This window comes from Cupressus sempervirens, chromosome 7 (genome assembly GCF_028749045.1).
Source record: "Cupressus sempervirens isolate cs-2001-9-10 chromosome 7, ASM2874904v1, whole genome shotgun sequence".
NCBI classification, from domain to species: domain Eukaryota; kingdom Viridiplantae; phylum Streptophyta; class Pinopsida; order Cupressales; family Cupressaceae; genus Cupressus; species Cupressus sempervirens.
The window spans coordinates 62,123,025-62,144,305 of record NC_143124.1 but is presented as its reverse complement, the minus strand read 5'-3'; the positions used below and the strand labels follow the sequence as shown (position 1 = coordinate 62,144,305).

The 21,281-nt window shown below is 36.6% G+C and overlaps 1 protein-coding gene across 1 annotated transcript in view; it reads left to right on the top strand.

Annotated features, from left to right (window-relative positions):
* Positions 1–14,684, top strand: part of LOC149545483 (disease resistance protein RML1A-like) — a 63,266-nt gene extending 48,582 nt beyond the window's left edge. The window contains exons 3-7 of the mRNA XM_089793776.1: positions 11,133–11,581; positions 11,724–12,786; positions 12,912–13,172; positions 13,284–13,985; positions 14,124–14,684. Of these exons, the coding sequence (XP_089649902.1) occupies positions 11,133–11,581; positions 11,724–12,786; positions 12,912–13,172; positions 13,284–13,985; positions 14,124–14,651 (3,003 nt within the window). The 3' untranslated portion in view covers positions 14,652–14,684. The remainder of the gene's footprint in view (positions 1–11,132; positions 11,582–11,723; positions 12,787–12,911; positions 13,173–13,283; positions 13,986–14,123) is intronic.
* The last annotated feature ends 6,597 nt before the right edge of the window (positions 14,685–21,281 follow it).

The following is a 21,281-nucleotide window of genomic DNA, read 5'->3' as shown; positions in this document are numbered from 1 at the left end:
TGTGTTTGGTTAGAGGACTTCAACTCACAATTAAGTAAGCACCCTGTTAAAGTATTTCATACAACCTATTAGGACTACTCTATTAAGAGATTTAACTGAAATCACCTGTTGAAATTTCTCAACATAGATCTTGTGGTTGACACTTGCTTTCCTGATAATAGATCACCTCTGCACAATGTTTGATTGATCCTTCATGATTTGATGCATTCTCTAATTGATTTTGAAATACACTCTTACTTCTAAGTCACCTTGAATGCTATATAAATTGTCTTGCTTTCTCTTCCAATTCGATCATTCACCCCTTGTACACTTGTTAAGAATTTGGGGTTTCATCCTCATTAAGAAGACTTAGGTGGCTTAGGGTTAGGTATGAATCTATGGCTAAGATTCATCCTTTTTTCCACTTAAATCTTCCCATTTTCTAATTGGTTGCATGTTATTACATAAGGAATCCACATATAGATTTATCATTATCTCTAGAAGATTGTAATCTATCCTTAATTTGGCTCACAAATAGTTTACATAGTTGTTTCTTCCATTTCAAACAAATATGTTCAAATTGTATCACTCGGCATATGAAGTCTTTGATGCTTAGCATACATTTTATTTCTTCTTCTAACTCAGCACCTGTACTGCTCAACATCCACTATTTACTCATCATCTAAATCACTCAGCATGGTCTATTTGCTTGGCACTCATTGCAACTCAGCATGGTCTAATACTTACATGTTGTGCTCGGCATGAACTAAGTAAATGGCTTAAGTGTGTTGACACTCACTTGTAAAAACCAACCTGAGATCAATAATTTGTGTTTGTGTGTGTGTGTGTGTGTGTAGACTTGTATACACATATATTATTAGAATGCTTAGAATAATTGAGAGGTGGCAGGGTGAATTTTTTATCTAAGCTCTAGATGTCCCAATTAAACAAACAAACACCTAAACAACTTCAAATCTTAACATCCATTAGCTTGGCCTCCATAGTAAACTTCCAGTAACATAAACTAGTAGTCCATTGTCTTAAATATAGAAGAGTCATAGAATCTAAACATTAAGAGTAACTCATCACAAATATCACCCATACAAGTTTGACACTATGATTTAACGTGGAAACTCAATTTGGGATAAACCACCAACATCATGTCACCAATCTTTCACTCTTTTGAAGTGAGCTATGTTAGGAGAAAACCTTGTTAATGCTTACAAAGTGCACTATTAAATGTGACCTGGTTAAAGGATTTAATCACTTTGTTAGGAGTGGCCTAGTTAGAGGACTTTAGAACATTCCATTAGAATGCCACCTTGATTAAAGGCTTTACATATGATTGTTAGGTCAACCTTGATTAAAGGATTTCAATACTATTACAATGGTTAGAAAGTAACATTAGGTTTATTAGGAAAATTAAACTAACTTTGCAAACAAAGATCTTAGTTTAGCTCAAATATTGATCAATTGACTGGCCTTCATTGTAATCTTGGTCTTTGATTCACTTGGCACCCCTTCAAGCAATTCTCTTCACCTCCTTTCAACGCTTCTCAACCTTATTCTTAAGCTCACCAATCAATAGCATCAAAAATTGCTCCAACCTTATTAGGTTAGCTTTTATACCTCCTTAAATAGGTAATTCTAAGGTTTTGTTGCTTAAACACCACCATTGATCTTAGGGTGTGGTAAGATTCATCAAATCCTTCCACCAATTTATCTCTTCTTTTTTGTTCTAGAAACTTTTCTAAACTTCTCCTTGAATCCTTGCATAGAAATGCACAAACATGGTTTCCATTGATTAAAATATTCATTAGATCATTTATCCTTATCTTCAAGATTTTAGTGTAGTTTTTTATTTTTCCTATTTTGCTAGGTTTTTCCTACATCTTTTAATAATCTCGCTTAGGTTAATAAAGCATGTCTTATTAGGTGAATGGTTGTGAGGTGTCACCTTCCTACATGTGAGCATCCATTAGCTATCTTGGGAAGATACTTTGCTATCTTTAGCCTGATAGATGGTTGCTCCTCATTGGTTGGTGTTGCCACCTCCTCCCTCTTCCTAGCCTATATAAGCATGCTACCTGGCTTGTATTTGCATCTCTTATTTTTGCATCCTCTTAATGCTATTTTGCTTTCAGCATTTGCATTACTCTCTTGGAGACTAACTCTATGATGCTATTTTGATTTTGTATCATTTGCATTCATAATTTAGATATTTACTCTTTGCACTAGTTTTCTAGGTTATTAATCTTTTCAGATTCTAACATGGTATCAGAGCTTTTCTATGTGCAAGGGAAGATTTTAGTTTCCTTATTTGAGAGATTCGGGGGGGGGGGGGGGGGGGGCGGGGGCAAATAAACTTTATTGTAGTTTTTTGAAAAATGAAGTATGCTCTTCTCTTGCATCTTTGGATGATCCTGAGAATCAGAAAAGCTTTGACAAAAACAGTTTTTCTCTGGGGTTTCAATCTCAAATCTGACAACCAACTTGCATATTTGGAGTTTTCAATCAGTTTTGCAGGTTCCAGCATGCCATTGATGGACTTAAGAAGCTGATCCAGCATTTGCATGTCATATTTTGGTTGCTGGGGTCATTTTTTTATTTTTGGAGCCATTTTCTACTGTTAAAGGCGTCTGATTTATACTACAACATCTTCTATACACTAGCAAGAAAAACACTTTCTAGTTTTTTTTGCAGCCCCGAAAAACCATCTGGGTATCTTTTAAATTTTGCATACAAGCTGTATATTTTTCAGAATCGAGCATGCAAAGCTACAGCCATACCCCTCTCCGTTGGCAGTCGCAGAATTGAATGCAGTTTTCAAATGTCTCGTTCTTGCTCATACGGACTTCGATTTTGATGATTCTTGTTATAAACTTGGCTATTTTTGTGTGCTCTATCCACTAGTGGAGTTGTTTTTTGATTTTCATGCATGAATTCTTCAGAAATTGCAGATTCTCAGCCGTGACTGTGCACAGTTCTCATTTTGGAAACTTTGGAGGATCATAACTTTCTCATACAACCTCATATCGAGGCGATTCTTTTTTTGAAAGTGCATGATTTTTTGAGTAGATCATAGTGGTGCTATTTGTTTCCTTGATTATTGCGCCCAAGTTTCACTTTTAGCATATGCACTTCATGAGGGTTTGTAATGCATTGAAATCAAGACCACTAAGTATCTCTTTCTAGTGGTAATTGTAAATGCACTAAAATAAAGTGCCAAATCATATTTCTTGGGGGGGGGGGGGGGGGGGTTCTTTGATTGAGTAAAAAGGGGGGGGCATTTTCGTGGCTGGGTTCTCTTCTTTTTAGCATTTCTTTGCATTTCTTCATCATGGATCAAACAAATATGCCCATCCTAACTCCATACAATTACTTTGAGTGAAAATCACGCATGATAATTCACTTAAGGAAAGCTGGATTAAATAAGATAACTATGGGACTTGAAACTGAACCTGCTAAAGATGAAGACAAGCCTAAGTGGTTTAACAAATGTGATGAGGCATATGGAACATTGTGTTTGTCTGTTTCTCCTGACTTGCTATTTCACATTGAGTCTTTGGATACACCAAATGAAGTATGGACAAAGTTAGAAACATTATTTGGCACACAAGATTCAATGAGGGGTCATATGTTAGAAAATGAATTAATTAGTTTGAGTCCAGGCAATTTCAACACAATCCAAGATTTCTTCACCAAATTGAAATCACTAAGGCTGCAGTTAAAACAATGTGGAATTGAAAAGAACGATGAACAACTGATTCTCAGTATTCTCTATAAGCTAAGTTTAGAATATTCTATGTTTGTCTCTACCTTCTATGCTACTAAGGGTGCACTTGATACTCAATTCACCATGCCATCTCTAGATGATTTTGCTTTCAATCTCACTCGAGAACAGGACAAGCTAATCCAGATGGGCACTCTTAAGTCCTCTAAGTCACATGCCTTAGCAACCAACCAAGGCACAAAAGAACAAAAAGGACAAAGTAGTAACAACAATAGTAAGGATGAGAAACAAAATAATAGTGAGGAAAAGAAGGATCAGATACCAATTGCTTCAAAAGCAACTATTGATACCTCATCCTCTAAGAGCGATAAGCCTAAGAAAGAAAAGGTTAAATGTGCCTATTGTAAAAGACCCGATCATGATGAACATAAATGTTTGAAGAAACAAATTGATCACTTGACATACATTCTTGAGAAGAATAATATAAGTGTTCCCGAGTCTATCAAACAAAGTTCTAATGAAGAATCTAACAAGGCAAAAGAAAACAACAAGGGGAAAGGAAAGGGCAAAGCTCTTTTTGCAGTTGCTTCCTCACCATCCACTTGGGTTCTTGATTCGGGTGCTTCGCACCACATGGCTTCATCTAAGGAAGAACTTGCATCCTTGGAGCCATGTACTATGCCTTCTATTTTGATGGGTGATGACACTCCTATTGAGGTGTGTGGGAGAGGGTCTATTGATGTGGAGGATGGCACATTCCATGATGTTCTTTGTGTACCCTCATTATCAACTAATCTCCTATCAATATACCAAATCACTCACACAGGTTTAGGCAAGCGGGTTGAGTTCACTCCTGATTCAGTGGAGATACGTGAGTTGCATAGTGATTCTGTAGTTGCAGTTGGGAGAGCAGATCATCAGTCACAGCTCTATCTGTTTTCTCACTTTGTTCCTGATCCTCCTTCATCTGTTTTGCTCACTCACTCTAATGATGTGAGTAACTTATGGGATGAGCGGTTTGGCCATCTTAACTTTCGCTATTTGCATCAGCTCAACCAGTAGAGCATGGTCACAGGGTTACCTTTGGTTCAATTCTCAGGAGGTGTTTGCCAAGGTTGCATTCTTGGTAAGCATCCTAAGGAAAAGTTTGACAAAAGTAAGGCATGGAGAGCTTCACAGATACTAGAGTTAGTTCATAGTGATTTGGCTGGTCCATTTCAACATCCTTCTTTCAGCAGGGCCTGATATGTCCTCACATTCATTGATGACCTTTCTCGATATACATGGGTGTACTTTCTCAAACAGATGTCAGAGGTATTTGATCATTTTCAAGACTTCAAAAATTTTGTAGAAAAGCAATCTAGGAAAGCCATCAAGGTTTTGCGCACAGACAATGGTGGTGAGTATGTCAACCATTGATTTGAAAGATTTTGCACTTCAGAGGGGATTGATTTACAGCATTCAGTTCCATATAATCCTCAGCAAAATGGTGTTGCAAAATAGAAGAATAGATCCTTGAAGGAAATGGCAAACTGTATGATTCACTCTAGATCTCTTGCACCACAGTATTGGGCAGAAGCCATTAACTGTGCTTGTTATATCCAGAACTGTGTTCCTCACCGAGCCTTGAAGGTAGATACTCCTTTTGAAGCTTGGAGCAGATGAAAACCATCAGTTAAGCACTTTCAAGTTTTTGGCTCACCTGCATGGGCCCACATTCCTACAGAGAAATGTAAGGCCTTGGATCCGCAAAGCAGACCTTGCATATTTGTAGGTTATCCTAATGGTGTGAAGGGTTATCGGTTGCTCCACCCTACTAAACATGAGTTATTCATTGAGAGGAGTGTTCAGTTTGAGGAGGGATGTTCAAGCTCACTTTCTATCATTTCTCCAACTCCTTCTACCTTGACATTAAAGTCACTTGGGATACATGACAGATCTTCTGATGAGTCAGATTCACCTGAACAGTCTTCTACCTCTACTTTTGATGCAGAAAGTGATTCAAAGAACTCATGTCCTTCCTCCCCTAGTCATCATTCAGAGGTTAATGATTCCCCTCTAGATTCTCCATCTTCTTGCCCACTTTGGGCTAGACAGACCTTACAGTATGCAGGTGATTGGGTTGGGGATCCATCAGACACCAGGCAAACTCGTTCACAATTCCAGGATGCTCCACATGTCTTCATTGCTACTGCCTCAGATCCACAGTCCTTTCATGAGGCTTCTGGTATTTTTGAGTGGGATACAGCTATGCAGGAAGAGTACAGTTCCTTGATGAGGAACCACACTTGGGATCTTGTCCCTCTTCCTAAAGGAAGAAAACTTGTTCGATGTAAGTGGATCTATCGAACAAAATTTGCAGCAGATGGGTCGGTTGACAAACACAAGGCTCGCTTGATCGCCAAAGGATTCTCCCAGGTTCCTGGGATTGACTACTCTGAGACTTTTGCACCAGTTGCCCGAATGAATTACATTCGAATTGTTCTTGCCATTGTTGCAGCTAATCATTGGGAAGTACATCAGATGGATGTGAAGAGTGCTTTTCTTCATGGTGACCTTCATGAGGAGATCTACATGGAGCAGCCACAGGGCTTCCTTTAGGATTCTTCACTTGTGTGTCATCTTCGAAAGTCTCTCTATGGCCTCAAACAAGCTCCTCGGGCCTGGTATGCCAAGATGGACTCCTTCCTTCTATCGGTTGGATTCACTCGGTGCCATTCTAATCCTAATGTGTACATTTTGCAACAGGGTGATTCACTTCTATTTTTGGTTTTGTATGTTGATGACTTGTTGATCACAGGAAGTTCTTCACCCACCATTAAGGCTGTCAAAGTGGCCCTTCAGGACAATTTTTTGATGACTGACTTGGGCTTGTTGCATTACTTTCTCGGGATTGAGATCCTTCAGTCTCCTTCTGGGATCACCATCACACAATCCAAGTATGCTCTAGATTTACTCTTGAGGTTTCATATGGCTGACTGTAAGCTTGCTCCGACTCCCTTCCTTTCTGGAGTCAAACTTGAGGCTCAATGTTCTTCTCCACTTGTTGATGGCACTTTGTACCACCAACTTGTTGGGAGTCTCATTTATCTGACTCATACGAGACCTAACATCTCCTATTCTATAGGCATGGTCTCTCGATTCATGCAGGAGCCCCATGAGTTACACTGGAAAGCAGCCAAGCGGATCCTTCACTACATTCAGGGTTCTCATAGTTGTGGGATTCACTACGCAGCAGGTATTGAGCTTGATTTGGTGGGCTACATAGATTCAGATTGGGTAGGTGATTTTGAGGATCACAAGTCTACTTCAGGGTATAGCTTCTCACTTGGGTCAGGGCCTGTTTGTTGGTCGAGCAAAAAGAAGTCTGCTATTGCTCTATCTTCTCCTGAGGCTGAGTATCGGGGGGTTGTAAATGCCGCCACTGAGGCCATTTGGATTCAACATCTTCTCACTGAGTTTGGTATCCAGATCAAATGGCAATCAGTCATATTATGTGACAACTAGAGTGCCATTCAGATCTCACGAAATCCAGTTCATCATCAACGGACCAAACACATAGAGGTCCACATCCACTACATCCGGGAGCTCATCAATGGTCATGTCATTGACCTTCACTATTGTCTGACTTCCAAACAAGTTGCTGATACCTTCACCAAACCCTTCACTGAGAGAAAGTTCCTTCATTTGCGAGCTTTGCTGGGGGTGCGGGATGCTTCATCTTTTGGGGGGGGCCTCTTCCTCTCACTTGGAGTCCTGACTTTTTGTGGGGGGGTCTCTTTTCTCTCTCTTTTGAGAAATCTTATGTACATGGGTACCTCATCAGGCTTGACTTGTCAGGACCCATTTCTACATCCACCTAAGCTTCGCTTATGGGGGGGTGTTAGTGTAGTTTTTTATTTTTCCTACTTTGCTAGGTTTTTCCTACATCTTTTAATAATCTCGCTTAGGTTAATAAAGCATGTCTTATTAGGTGAATGGTTGTGAGGTGTCACCTTCCTACATGTGAGCATCCATTAGCTATCTTGGGAAGATACTTTTCTATCTTTAGTCCAATAGATGGTTGCTCCTCATTGGTTGGTGTTGCCACCTCCTCCCTCTTCCTAGCCTATATAAGCATGCTACCTGGCTTGTATTTGCATCTCTTGTTTTTGCATCCTCTTAATGCTATTTTGCTTCCAGCATTTGCATTACTCTCTTGGAGACTAACTCTATGATGCTATTTTGATTTTGTATCATTTGCATTCATAGTTTAGATATTTACTCTTTGCACTAGTTTTCTGGGTTATTAATCTTTTTAGATTCTAACGCATGACACTTTAAACATATTCCAAGAAATCAACTTTGTTGTCTGGAATTTACAATGTTTTCATAAACTATCAAAATATTGTCACTCAGCCAACACTATGTTCTGACATTTAGTCATCACTAGGTTATTTGATCACTACTAAATTTTTGTTTGACACATATAATGACACTCCATCAATATTGGTGCTTGGTTAACAATATTTCTAGTCAGCTCGTACTATGGCTTGGTTTACACTAGCATCACTTGGCATGAACTTCAAGTTCCTTAATTTTTGTTGCTATTGCTTGGTCAAGCCTATGCATTTGGTCAATCTTTGATCGCTTCATCAAGGCTTCAGTACAACTATCTTCTTCACTTGCAACATAATTCAAACAATCACTTTATCTTGTCAAAGTCTAACTAATCAAGTGTCAATTGTAGTTTCTTCTCATAACTCAACTTTTCATTTGGGTACTTTTATTATGACCAACTTCTCAAATCCTCTTCATCAATCATATATATATGACACTCAAATCAAATAGAAAACTATCTCACCAATAAGGTTTGACATCAATGACAACATAACAATTATTTTAATTGTAGTTTCCAACTATATATATATATATATATATATATATATATATATATATATATATATATATATATATATATATATATATATACACACACACACACACATCACATACATATATATCTTTCTTTTTATTATCATATTCTATTTTAAACTCAATTCCTATGACCTTTCAACATTTGATTTTACATGACCCACCCAATTATAGTTTTCCATAAATATTATGATTCTTTTATAAGTAATATAGACTTTTACATATATATCAAAACTAACTTTAATTTGTAAAAAGAAAATTATTTATTGTACTTGAATTTTGGATATATAAATAGAATTGTAATTTAAAATACTATATGAATAATTTATTAAAGTTTTTAAATCATTTTTCTTATTTATTTAAATTTTTAAAATGTACATTTAAAATTATTTATTAAATAATTTGAAAACATAATAGAATTTTTATTTTTAATAATAATAAGTAATGTCAAGAGCTATACATATGTCACTCTTCTATTACCATATTCCATTTTCAAATCAATTCTTCTCACCTTTTAACATTGGATTTTACATCCTTCCATTTATTTATAATATTTTTCATAAATATTATAATTTTGTTATAAATACTATATAATTTTACATATTTATCAAAACTAACTTTAATTTGTAAAATGAAAAGTATAAATTGTACTTGAATTTTGATAATATGGGGAAAATTCTATGGATCTAAAACTATCAAAATTGTTTACAAATTTGTTGTAATAAATCTATATAGTTGCACACGATAATGGCTTGATGTCATTTCAATGTAGTTGCAAATATTTGTTGTCAAAGGAATGTTCATTATATTTATGTTAATCTTGAATGTATACAAGGATTTTGGTTCTCTTCATGTGTACCATCAAAATTCTAATGGTCGATCTTCAAAGCCCATCTTAGGAGTTAGCATTGGTTAATGTTGGTTTTATATTGCCTTTGTTGAATATATTTGTTATAATTCCTATCTTGATGATTGTATCAAAAGTTATCAATTATTTATTTGAAATTCAATCTTACCTTTATTTCAATTGATTAAGTTTAGATTGTCAATTTCACTTTATGAAGGTTTGTTATCTCAATTCTGATGTTGGCACTTAATCTATTTTTAAAAATTAAACTCAAAGGACTTTTTACATTTTAGTGATTCAAATGTTTCACATTTTGTCTCAAGGATTAAGAATTTAAAAAAATCATACTTTAGAGAGATAGCCCATTTACTCCAACTAATCATATCACTATCCCCAAACTTTTGAAAGATAATGATTAAAAAAGTTGATTTATTTATTTTGAGTTGAATTTTCTTTAATATTTGTTTTTTTAAATCTTTTTAATACATATTTAATTTCAGTTTCATTTTTTAAATATATTTTATATTTCTAATTTTTATTTTTTATTTTTTTTATATTTAATATTTCTATTTTTATTTTTATTTTTCATATTCTAGATTTTAATAAATATGACAATAGACTAAAATGTGTTACAATATTTTTATATCTAATAACTATTTTTATATTTTACTTATCTATAAGAATCTAACAATCTTATCGATATATTAAAAATGATAAACATTGATAATATTCAATAAATAAAAAGAATGTTGACATTTATTTATATGGACCAATTTATTTAACAATGAATTATCTTATATCAATGTTTTTTCTATTTAAATTTTTTTTAAAAAAATATTATTTCAAACGTCATATAGTTTAAACATTTTATACTAGTTTTAATGTCATGATTAGAGTTAGAATGAGGTTTAAAGTTTGCATTATAATCTTCTGTAGGATTTATATTTAATATTTGTGTTATGGTAGGGTTAGAATAGAGGTTGACATTAGATTTGTCAATAAGATTTAGAGTTACAATTATCGTTAAGATAAGGACTTACATCATGGTTTGTATGATACTTAGGGTTACACTTTTCATTGGAGTACTTTTCATTAGGGTTATTATTAAGCTAAGATTGAAGCTACACTTATGAGTGAAGTTAGATGCTTTTATTATAGTTAGAGTTGGGATAATGGTGTGGATTTTCTTCATGATTAGAATTAGTTATGTGTTTACAATTTAGATTATGATATTGTATTATCAAAATACACCTACCTTATTTCTCTAATTGACCGTCAATATGTATTCCTATCTTAATACGGTACAATTGCTAGTTAGATTACATAAAAATACCATTTCGCCAGTATTTAGAAACCAAAAGAGTAAATAAGAAAAAATAGAGCACACCTTCCCACTGCGAGTGGCTACGGAATCTCCTTTGTTATCATTTTTTTAATAAATTAAAATTCAGAAATCATTGTTAAATAATTTTAAAACTAATTATTAAATAGAAAAAAATTGGTCTACTCCAATTAGACGCTTCCCCTTCCACACGACCGTCATTGGCGGCCCCCACCAGTGTAATACCATTCCACCGATATTTTTATTAGTGGCAGACACAATCTTGGTCCCCAGCGGGTGGGATATTTTGGACTGATTCCTCTTATCTTTTTGTCTAGTGGCAGACACACTCTTTCATCAGTCATCGGGGTCCTGACGTCAAAGATACCCTTGCCAGACAACTCTATGACCTTCTCAAGGCAAGAGAATGCAAAGCCTTTCTAGATCGTGAAGAAATTGAAGGGGGAGACTCTATTCCTTTTGCTATTGCAAATGGCATACTTTCATCTCGAGTCCAGATAGCCATCTTTTCCAAAGGATATGCACAGTCCTCTTGGTGTTTGGATGAGCTGCTTCTTATGTTAAAACAAACCGACGACCTCTTTATTCCTGTCTTTTACGATGTCCAGCCCTGGGAGCTGCGCCACATCGACAACAAGTCTCAGTATGCGGCGGCATTTTCTGGGTATCAACAGAAAGGCAGAAATCTTGAAAAGTTGGATGAATGGAAAGGGGCCCTCGTATCTGCTTCAAATATATCTGGTTACGAACTCAGCCATCATCAAGAGTAAGATAGCAATCATACGCTTTGTATTTGACTACGATTCATCATGCTTTACTTTAAGTTTTCCTCCAGTACACGACATTCATTTTTAGCTTAATAGATTCCGCTTCTAATGACATTCTGGGTTTTGGGTTTCGGGTTTCAGCAATTTGTGTGAAAAGATTGTATCTCGTGTGGTACAAGTAATTCAAGAAAAGAGAAAGAGTACACACTTGCATGTTGCCAAATATCCAGTTGGACTTGACGAGGTCGTCAAAGATTTTGAGAAATGTTTTTCAAAGATAGCGGGGATGGTGGGAATCTTCGGACTTGGGGGCTCTGGAAAGACTACCCTGGCAAAGGAGTTGTTTAACAGGAAGCGTTCAGGCTACAATGCATCGTGCTTTCTCTCTGATGTGAGAGAATCACATGCCAGAGGTAAATTGCACTGCTTACAAAGGCAGCTCTTACAAGATCTTTTAGGTGGAAATCAAGAGGCGAGGAGTGTAGACCATGGAATTGGAAAGCTGATGGGTCATCTGGGACGGGCAAGACATTTGCATTTCCTTATAATCTTAGATGATATCGACCATGAGAACCAGTTAGACGCCCTATTACCTCAAGGCATGCTGGGCTCTGGTGACCTGCTAATTGTTACAAACCGTGACCAGAGTGTGCTAAGGGGTGCAGATTTGCGGTATAAGATGAAGGGTATGGATGAGTATCGTGCTAAGGAGCTCTTCTGTAGCCATGCTTTCCATGGAGGTGATACACCCGCTGCATATGAGAAATTGGTTGAAAGCTTCGTCGATTACTGCGGAGGTCTTCCGCTTTCACTCATAGTTTTGGGCGCACATGTTTATCGTGGGGATGAGAAATATTGGGAGCAGGTATTGGAAAAAGTGAAGAAAATCCAGCCTAAAGATATAATGCAGAGGCTCAGAATTAGTTTTGACGGTCTAGACAGAGAGGAGAAACAGATATTTATAGATATAGCTTGCCTGTTCAATGAAAACCGTTCCATTGATTTGATAAGTAATGCTATAACAATCTGGAATGCGTCTGGTTGGAGTGCTGAGTATGCCCTTCAAACGCTGCAAGATAAGTGCCTGGTTGAAGTGGTTAATGAAGCATTTGAAATGCACGATCACCTTCGCGATCTGGGAAGACAAATGGCAGATGAGTTTGGCCCTCCTCGGCTATGGCGATCAGAACTCCTGCGATCTATGGTGTGTTTCTTCTTTATATTTTTTAAATTAAAAACTATAAAAAGATTTTGTCAAAATCTTTTAATTTATGCGTCTTTGAAAAGTTTTTCTCGCCAATAACACTTAACCCTTATCTTTATCTGAAGGAAGCAAAAGGATTTAAGCAAATATTGGCAGAAGCAAACGGCAGGTGTTTCCGTCGTTTGAAGGATTTGACTATCGGAAGCAGAATTGTTTATTTTATATCTGAGACTGGCCTACTGTGGCTTGAAATTTATAGTGAGAATGAAAAATTATCAACGAGCATTCTTTCATGGATTCCTCTACATATATTGCACATTTTGGTAATTTCGAGAATGGAAGAATTGTGGAGCACTTTTCAGCAACAGTTGCAGATCAATCCTCAGGTATTTCGTTATCCTTTCATGGAAATTAAGTCTCCTTTCATCATATTTGTTTCAAGAAGATCGTTAACTACTGAGAAGCAATTCATTTGTTAATGCAACCGTCAATGCCAGGCCAGCTTCGAGTTGAGAAAGCTGAGGATTTTGAACTCTCCCTCTTTGCAAAAGCTTCCAGATCTAATAAAAATGTTCAGTCATTTGGAAGAACTATATATAAATGATTCACTAGAGAAGACAGACGCAACGTCCTTGGCGCAATCAATTAAACAACTTAGTAATCTTAGATCATTAGACTTTAGGAGTACGAAGGGTGGCTTCTTCAGAGGGAATTTTGATCTGAGCAAAGGTAGAGGTTCAAACAATTCAGATTCTTCTACAAGCAGCCGCATGGATAACCTTGAAGCTATACAATTTGTCCATCTTAAAAATATATCCAAATTGGTAATTAGTGAAGAGATGTGCCCCAGACTTCGATTACTGACAGTTAGGTATATGGGTAATCTACAAGAAATGGAGTTAAAGAAGCTAGAGAGACTGAGCACTCTTCATGTGTATGACTGTCCTCAGTTGGAAGCAATGTCAGATTTGTCTACTCTAATAGGGCTTCAAACGTTGAGACTAGAAAACTGCGATGGGTTGAAATGGGTGCCTACCCTTGCTCATCTACGTCGTCTGGAGAAAATCAGTATTGTACGATGTCGTGAGCTAGAGAGCGTAGAAGGGGCAGAAGAGTTGCCAGGATTGACAAGTCTTGTTATTGGAATTCCTGATGGTGGATGTGCATCGTGCATACGGAATTACATTTGTGGATTGAAGGTAGTACTGCTTTCCATCAATTTATTTTGAGTGGAAAACAAGTTTATTCGGTCTTTTAAAGATGTGTTTTATCTTTAATATTTTCAGAATAATGTTTTATTATTCGCTCCTTTTACACTAATATTTAAAATGTTTCAGAAGCTTCCGGTAAAGAAAATCATGCAAATTGTTTTCGAACAGGAGGACGAAATGGGTGAAGTATCATCCAAATTGAATGAAAATATGTTTTCTGAGGTAGTTGATGCCCACGAAGTCAGTGAGGTTGAGATAGAAGAGTTTGATATATTGCAGATGAGCAGCACATCGAGTGCAATCACTATATATGCTTTGCTCTTAACAACATCATCGCCTAATTCTAATGATTGGGGTCTTCTAACATTTCAATCTGATGGCGGCTATATGCTTGAACCTGAAAGGAATAGCTTAATCACAGTTGTACTCACCCAACATGATATTGAAGGTAGCCTAAGCAATGTGAGAATAGAGAAGGGAGTTCAGATCACATTGAAAGTTGGAGAAGAAGGGAAAGCTTTAACTGTATTACAGAGAATTGCTGACCGACTGTACCCACAACGTACGGTACCAAATTCGGTGGGAAATGATGTGGTAAAGCAGAAGAAGAGGCAGAAGGTATGGGAAAGTCTAATTTCTAACAAAATGTACTAAAGACAATAAAGTCAATTTTTGTTTTTTTTCAGATTCACGAAAATGTAGTGATTTTTTTTCAAATTTTTTTCAAATTTCGACTACAAACTATGCAGATCATGAAGGGCAAATGCCAAAATTTTCAGAAAAAGCCATAATGTTTTCGATTATTTGAAAATTGATCAACTTACAGTTTGTAGGGAGAATAGCGGTGTCCCAAAAGTATTGAGAAGTATGGTCAACTTGTTTTGACCATTTGTTGTCATAAAATCCATCATCTTTGTCTTATTGCAGTCAAGGATTTCCAATATTTCTAAGTATATAATTTACCTCTTTGTAAGTCCCTACCTTAAGGCAAGAGAGTAACGCTTTCAATAGCTTTCCAACTATTAGTTTTCTCTTGGGAATTCATGTCACACACAAAAACCTTACCAACTTCTATAGTCTTCTACAAATATATGAATTAAATTGATGTTAAAGTTGGTGTTACTTTTTTCCTATTGGCTAGTGACATTTTTCAAGGTGGTCTTTTTCATTTTCCATTCAATATTAAAAAAAAATCTCAAACACTCCACCTAGTGTACGGTATGCTTTGACAACTGGATGTCTTTGTTGTCTATTTCTCTGTTGTGGAAGATTGCTCCACTGACACATACCTACCAACATGCTCAACATAACTTCTCATTTTATGAACTCAAGTGAGGTATTCATTAGCCACACATAGTTTTGAAATGCTTCAATAAAAATGGAGAAGCACAATAGGTAAAATGTCTATCTTCTGTAAAAATTTAAAAAAATTAAAGACTTTCTAAAGTTTTGTTTATAATGTTGTGCTTCCTGCAAATTGTTCACAGAACCCTCCCACCCAGCAAGAGGAATTCCTTAGGAAGGTACAATAGTTGAAAAGGCGGACTAGAGTTTGTGAATTTATTAGACTGCTCTATGCTTGCATTTTTCTAATTTTGTCGAGAATTCACTTGTTCGGTACCCTAATTCATCAAGCCATTTTATTGCTATATTTGTGCCCTTAGATAAAACCCCTTTGTACATAGAGCCTAATCCTTCATTTCCCAACTTTGTTTTAAAATTATCCATAGCAGTTTGCAAAAATATTTGATGAAGTGCCCTCTATCTATAGAAAGTCTTTTTCATTTTGATTTTCTTTGCTACATGGCCATGCCAGGAGGAGTATTACAATTAAGCATTTATTTTTTCCTTTGCATGTCGGCTGAATTTTGAGGTAAGCAATAGAACTCCAAAAATCATTTCTTGGATTGAAGAGAGTAGACATTTGTTCTAGATAACAATACCCATGGGAAAAGTCAGCATTCACGAAATCCCCATACTTAAAAAATGCAATTTCTGAGACAGTGTTTGGTAGGCTTCTCTTGTGCCCAAATATAGTATCATTTTCCCAGTTATATATGAAATAAGAAACATGAGCCATCCCAATAAATGGAAGAGCACTTGAACTGAGCATTTGACTGTTGGACTAGTAGCTGCACTCCCCATCACTACCCACACCACAGTCCCCCAAACTATTCTTTTATATTTTATTTTAGCATGGAACAACTATGCAGTATCACCCAATTATTTATTTAATGCTTTTGGATACAAACATGTCAAAATTTTAAACATCAACTGATCCACCTTGTGTTAGCTATTAAAACAAAGTTGGATTTGAGCCGATGAGCAAATCGTATATGGTAGTGCAGGAAAGGGTAGCTAGCCATGTTGGCAGGTGACTATGTACAACCAGCCATGGGTAACACACCTTCTACAACTATCATATGATATTGCCATGATAGGCCAAGAGGCGTTACAATAGTCTGTTTTAGACTAAGAAATGTCAATATATAGTTATTATTAGCATAGAATGCAACCAACCATTCATATATGAATCTTTGTGACTTGTTTTGTTGAGAGAATGTAGTGTGTATTGTCCGATTATTATTCATTTTAACTTATATTTTCATAATTAACATAGATGATGTTCTCTCTCAAAAATTGTCCATTCTAATTGGGGGTTTTCACTCTACTAGGGTTTTATGTGTTTTTCACTTTCCTTGTGTACGAATCTCTGTTTGAGCTTTCCTTCTATGATCACCACCTATCAAACCAAATTTAGTGCAAGAGTTCTTAGGACTAGTTTATAATGACCCTAGCCAATGGTGAACCAGTTGTTGATACTAGTGTTCACGCTGCTACTTCAAAAATCCATGGCAGTTCCTCTGAACAAACTTCCTCAGAAATTCATCCCGAAGGTCTTCCATGAGGTAATCCTGATATTATCCTTCCTTTGCAAGAATTTGATGTTGCTTGTGAATGGTTAGAAAACATACCTTGATAGGATATTTTGTGGGTAGGACTCCTCTTGAAGCTATGCTCTGAGAATGGGTTAACAAGAGTTGGACTCCTCACAAAGTCTTTGACACTGTGAAAAACTTTACCAAAGGTTTTTTTTTTTTTTTTTTTTTTCCCATTTTTCCAACCCGTCTCACACAGATATGATTTTTAACAATGGCCTTTGGTCAGTGTGTTCCTCCTTGCTAGTGTATCAAAGATGATCACGAGACTTTACTATCTCTAATGACAAAAAGCTTAGTGTTCTTGTGTGGGTTGAGTTCCCAGGTTTACACTTGTCGTGTTGGCCTTTTATTGAGTCCATTGCCAATACTTTTCAAAAAGTTGTTACTAAGGAGCATAATTTTTTTTTTAATGTTCATCCTCAGAAACGTGTTTGCATTGAGGTTGATCTTTCCAAAGATCTCAAGGATTCTTAAGAGATACAAATTCATTCCCAAACCTTCGCTTAGAAGGTTCTCTATTTGAACCTGCCCAACACTTGTTATAAGTGACAGTCAATAGAATAAAAGATTCAAGATTTCCCTTTGGTAGTGCCCATGGTTAAATCCTTGCCTATGGGGGACCCTTTAAAGCCAACAGAAGGAAAACTAAAGGAGGAATGAACTATTGTTGGGCACAAGGAAAAGGCTTCCTCAACTCCTAAACAATCTTATGTTGTTGCCATTTCAAATCCTCCTATTCCAATAGGAGTGCAAACCTCAACCATTGTAGGGTTGACGATACTTTTTCTAGAGTCAAATTCTATTATTTCTCAGGTTTCAAACCTTGGTAGTTCACAAGGGATCAAGGATGCCACAAGGGCTATCACTTCTATTGTGATACACACTCCGTTTGTTGCATCATCCATTGTGACTCAAAATGTGCGACATTCTCATAGTCCTCCCCGACATGCTGAGAAACTCGAGGAGAAATGACAGGCTATTAGTCCAAAGGATTTTCCTTCTGGCTTCAATCAAGTTTCTACTTTCTTGAAAAATACTTAATCCTCTCTCGAGGATGAAGAAGATATGGAAGAATTTTCATGAATTTTTCATCATGGAATGTGTGAGGTCTTACAGATCTTTCTAGAAAGTACTATGTCTGGGATACCCATCATAGACTTGGTACTTTAGATATCCTTTGCATGCAAGAGGTTAAAATTTATGGTTTCATGCTTTCTTCTGCATGTCGCATCATTTGGCCAGATGGTGTTATGTTTTCGTCTCAGCACAAAACTGGTAGAGGTGGTGTAGTTATTCTTCTGTCACCTTATCTTCATTCTATTATTATTTCGCATGGTTTTGACCCCATGCACAAAATAATTTGGATTTTTCTTTCTATCAAAAATCCTTCTTTTTCCATAGTTAATGTTTATGCTTCTAATAATGTTGGGGAAAGATCTCAATTGTAGTGTTGGATGGCTGACAACTAGCCTCCAGTTACTTGGGCTATGTGTTGTGATTTGAATATGGTTGAGTTGGCCTCTAACAAAGCTAAAATTATGCCTTTTCACTAGATAGCTAGGGAGAGGGAAGCCTGGTACTACATGCATTATAAATTGGGCCTTTATGATCCCAATACTAACCACCACCAGCATAGTGGAGCCTAGCACATTTGTTCTAATTTTTGAGCTAGCTCTGACCACATTTTAAAATGTCTCAATTGTGTCATGATTACTGTGCAATTTTTTTCTCCTTTTTTGAGGATCGAGATTTACTTGGCATTCCTTTGCTAGATGTGATGTTATCTAGCCACTATCCCATTTATTTTACCATTTATTATCATACAGCTATCCAACGAGTTGTCTAGACACAAATTTTCCTAAATATGTTAGTGTTGTCACATGCTTCCACTATTGCTCACATCCTACATTTTTAGAATTTGGAACAACATCTACATTCTTAGATAGGTTGGATTCAATGGTGAAACAATGTTGTTACTGAAACTACTAGTATTTGCACATCTATGGACAACAGTTGGCAGTTTTCAAACAACAATCTTATGACTCCACCACCAGGGCTCTCAAGAAGGCTTCTGAAGCTCTCCCTCTTAACCCTTTTGATGTTGATTTAAAAATCCAGCCTTCCAAACTCTTTCATGAGAAGTAGATTACAGATAATTATGCTACTCGAGGGGGCCAAATCCAAGCTTGCCTACATTGGTTGGAAATTAGCGATAAGGCTTCTAAAGAGTTCTTCCATATTCTTAGAGCTCGTCATATCAATTTTGGGATTAAAAAAATTAAATAGGGAAATTCTATTCTTTCTAGTCTCCTTGACATTTTGCAAGCTTTTTTTCATTACTATGAAAATGTTTTTGCTTTGTAGGGAAATTTGATTTCTCACGAGGAAGCTCCCTAAAAATGTATTTTTGTTACTCCAAATTGCCTATTGATCGAGCAACATTCTTTCTGTGAGCAACTTCTCACCATCTGACACCTCAAGGAGGCTGTCTTCTCCATGGCTGATGACAAATCTCCTAGGTGTGATGAGTTTCCCTATGAATTTACAAGTAGCTCTAGGAGTCTATTGGTCCCGACTTGCACAAAGTTGATCTTGAAGCCTATTATGCTATGAGTCTAGGAGCTATTATCAACAAAGGAAACATCAAATTCATACCTAAAGCTGACAATCCTCAAGATATTAGTAAATGATAGCCCATCACCTTGCTTAATGTGTCCTATAAGATTATTGCTATGGTAATATCTCTTAAAATTTGCCATCTCCTGCCTTTAATTGTCAGGCCAAAGAAAATTGGCTTATTAAGTCTAGGTATATTCTTGATAACATCATTGTTGACAAGGAAGGCATGGAATGGGTTCACAAATCCAACTAGTAGGCTATGTTTTTGAAAATTGAGTTTGCTAAAGCTTATGATCAAATTGAATGGCCCTTAATTTTGGCTATGCTTCAAGCTTTGGATTTTGGTCCCAATTTTCTTTCATGTATTGAGATGCTAATGCTTGTATTACTATCAATAGCTCTGAATCTAAAGCCTTTAGGCTCTTTTGCTCTATCCGACAGGGTTGCCATCAAGCTCTACCTTTATATGTTCTTGTTGCTAAAGGGTTTGGTTATTTACTATCCCACATTGTTTTCTTTGGTTTGGTTTGAGGCATCTCCTTGCCAAATTCTTCATCTTAGTTGGTCAATGGGCATTTTTCTGATGATTCCTTTCTCACTCTTTTGGAGGATGAGGTGACTCTCAATAATGCCTTGCAATGTCTGGATACCTTTTGTCAAGCCTTTGGCTCAAGTATTCAACGACAAAAAATGCTCTATTACATGAAATCCTTTCCTCTAGCTCCACCATGGCTTGACCAATTCAAATGGAAATGGGTCACGCATGGGGAGATTTTGCACTGTTTTAGGCATTCCTTTTTCCTTTCAAGATTTTCCAATGGACTTGTGGAATATTGTGCTTGTAAAAATTGAAAAGAAGCCTGACTATTAGCTTACTAAACCCCTTTCTCTTGCAAGAAAATTCTAGATTTGTTCAAAGGCCCTAGCGGCTACACGTGTGTATTATTCTTCTTGTTGGGCTTCTTCCAAAGCTTCTTATTTGAAACTAGACTATTTTCTCAGTGACAATATTTGGGCTTGTAGTTTGGATCATCATGGTTTTCACAGAGTGGCCTAGGATTTTTTTTGTCTTCCCAAAGAATTTGGTAGCCTTGGCCTTCTTTCCACATAGAAGCAAAGCCTTGCACTTTGTGCCAAGTGGGTTATTCATTTCATTATTGGAGATGAAGCTTGAAAAGTTTTGGTTTTCCACTACATTGCTTCTAGATTTCCTATTAATAGGCCTTTGTAGAAGGGGATTGGCTTTCAAACCTTTCTCATCATGTGGGAACCTATGCACATTCGAGGCTCTTTTGTTATCAAGAGCATATGGAAAGCTTAGGAAGCCATCAAGCCTTGGCTTCATTGGTATGGTGACGAGTTTTGTTATGGGCTCTCTTTCAATGAACATAACATTTGGCGATCTCCACTATTTACCATCTAGGGGGTTCCTCTAACCAAGACACAAAGTGCTAGTGCTCTATGTTTCTTCAAATGTGGGATTTGAACACCTAAGGACCTCTTTTCCTGGGTCTCTATGATTCTTATATCTTGGGAAGACATGCAAGGCTAGTTCTAGCTTTCCTTCTTAGATAGGCAAACTTTTGATCTATTGCTTTCTACAATTCTAGACCACTTAATTCACAAGGTGAGTATCTAGTCTGATTGACCTTGGTGGATAGACCGCAAGTGGTATTGTACCACTCCCTTCACCAACTACAAACCATGTCTACGGTATCACTGG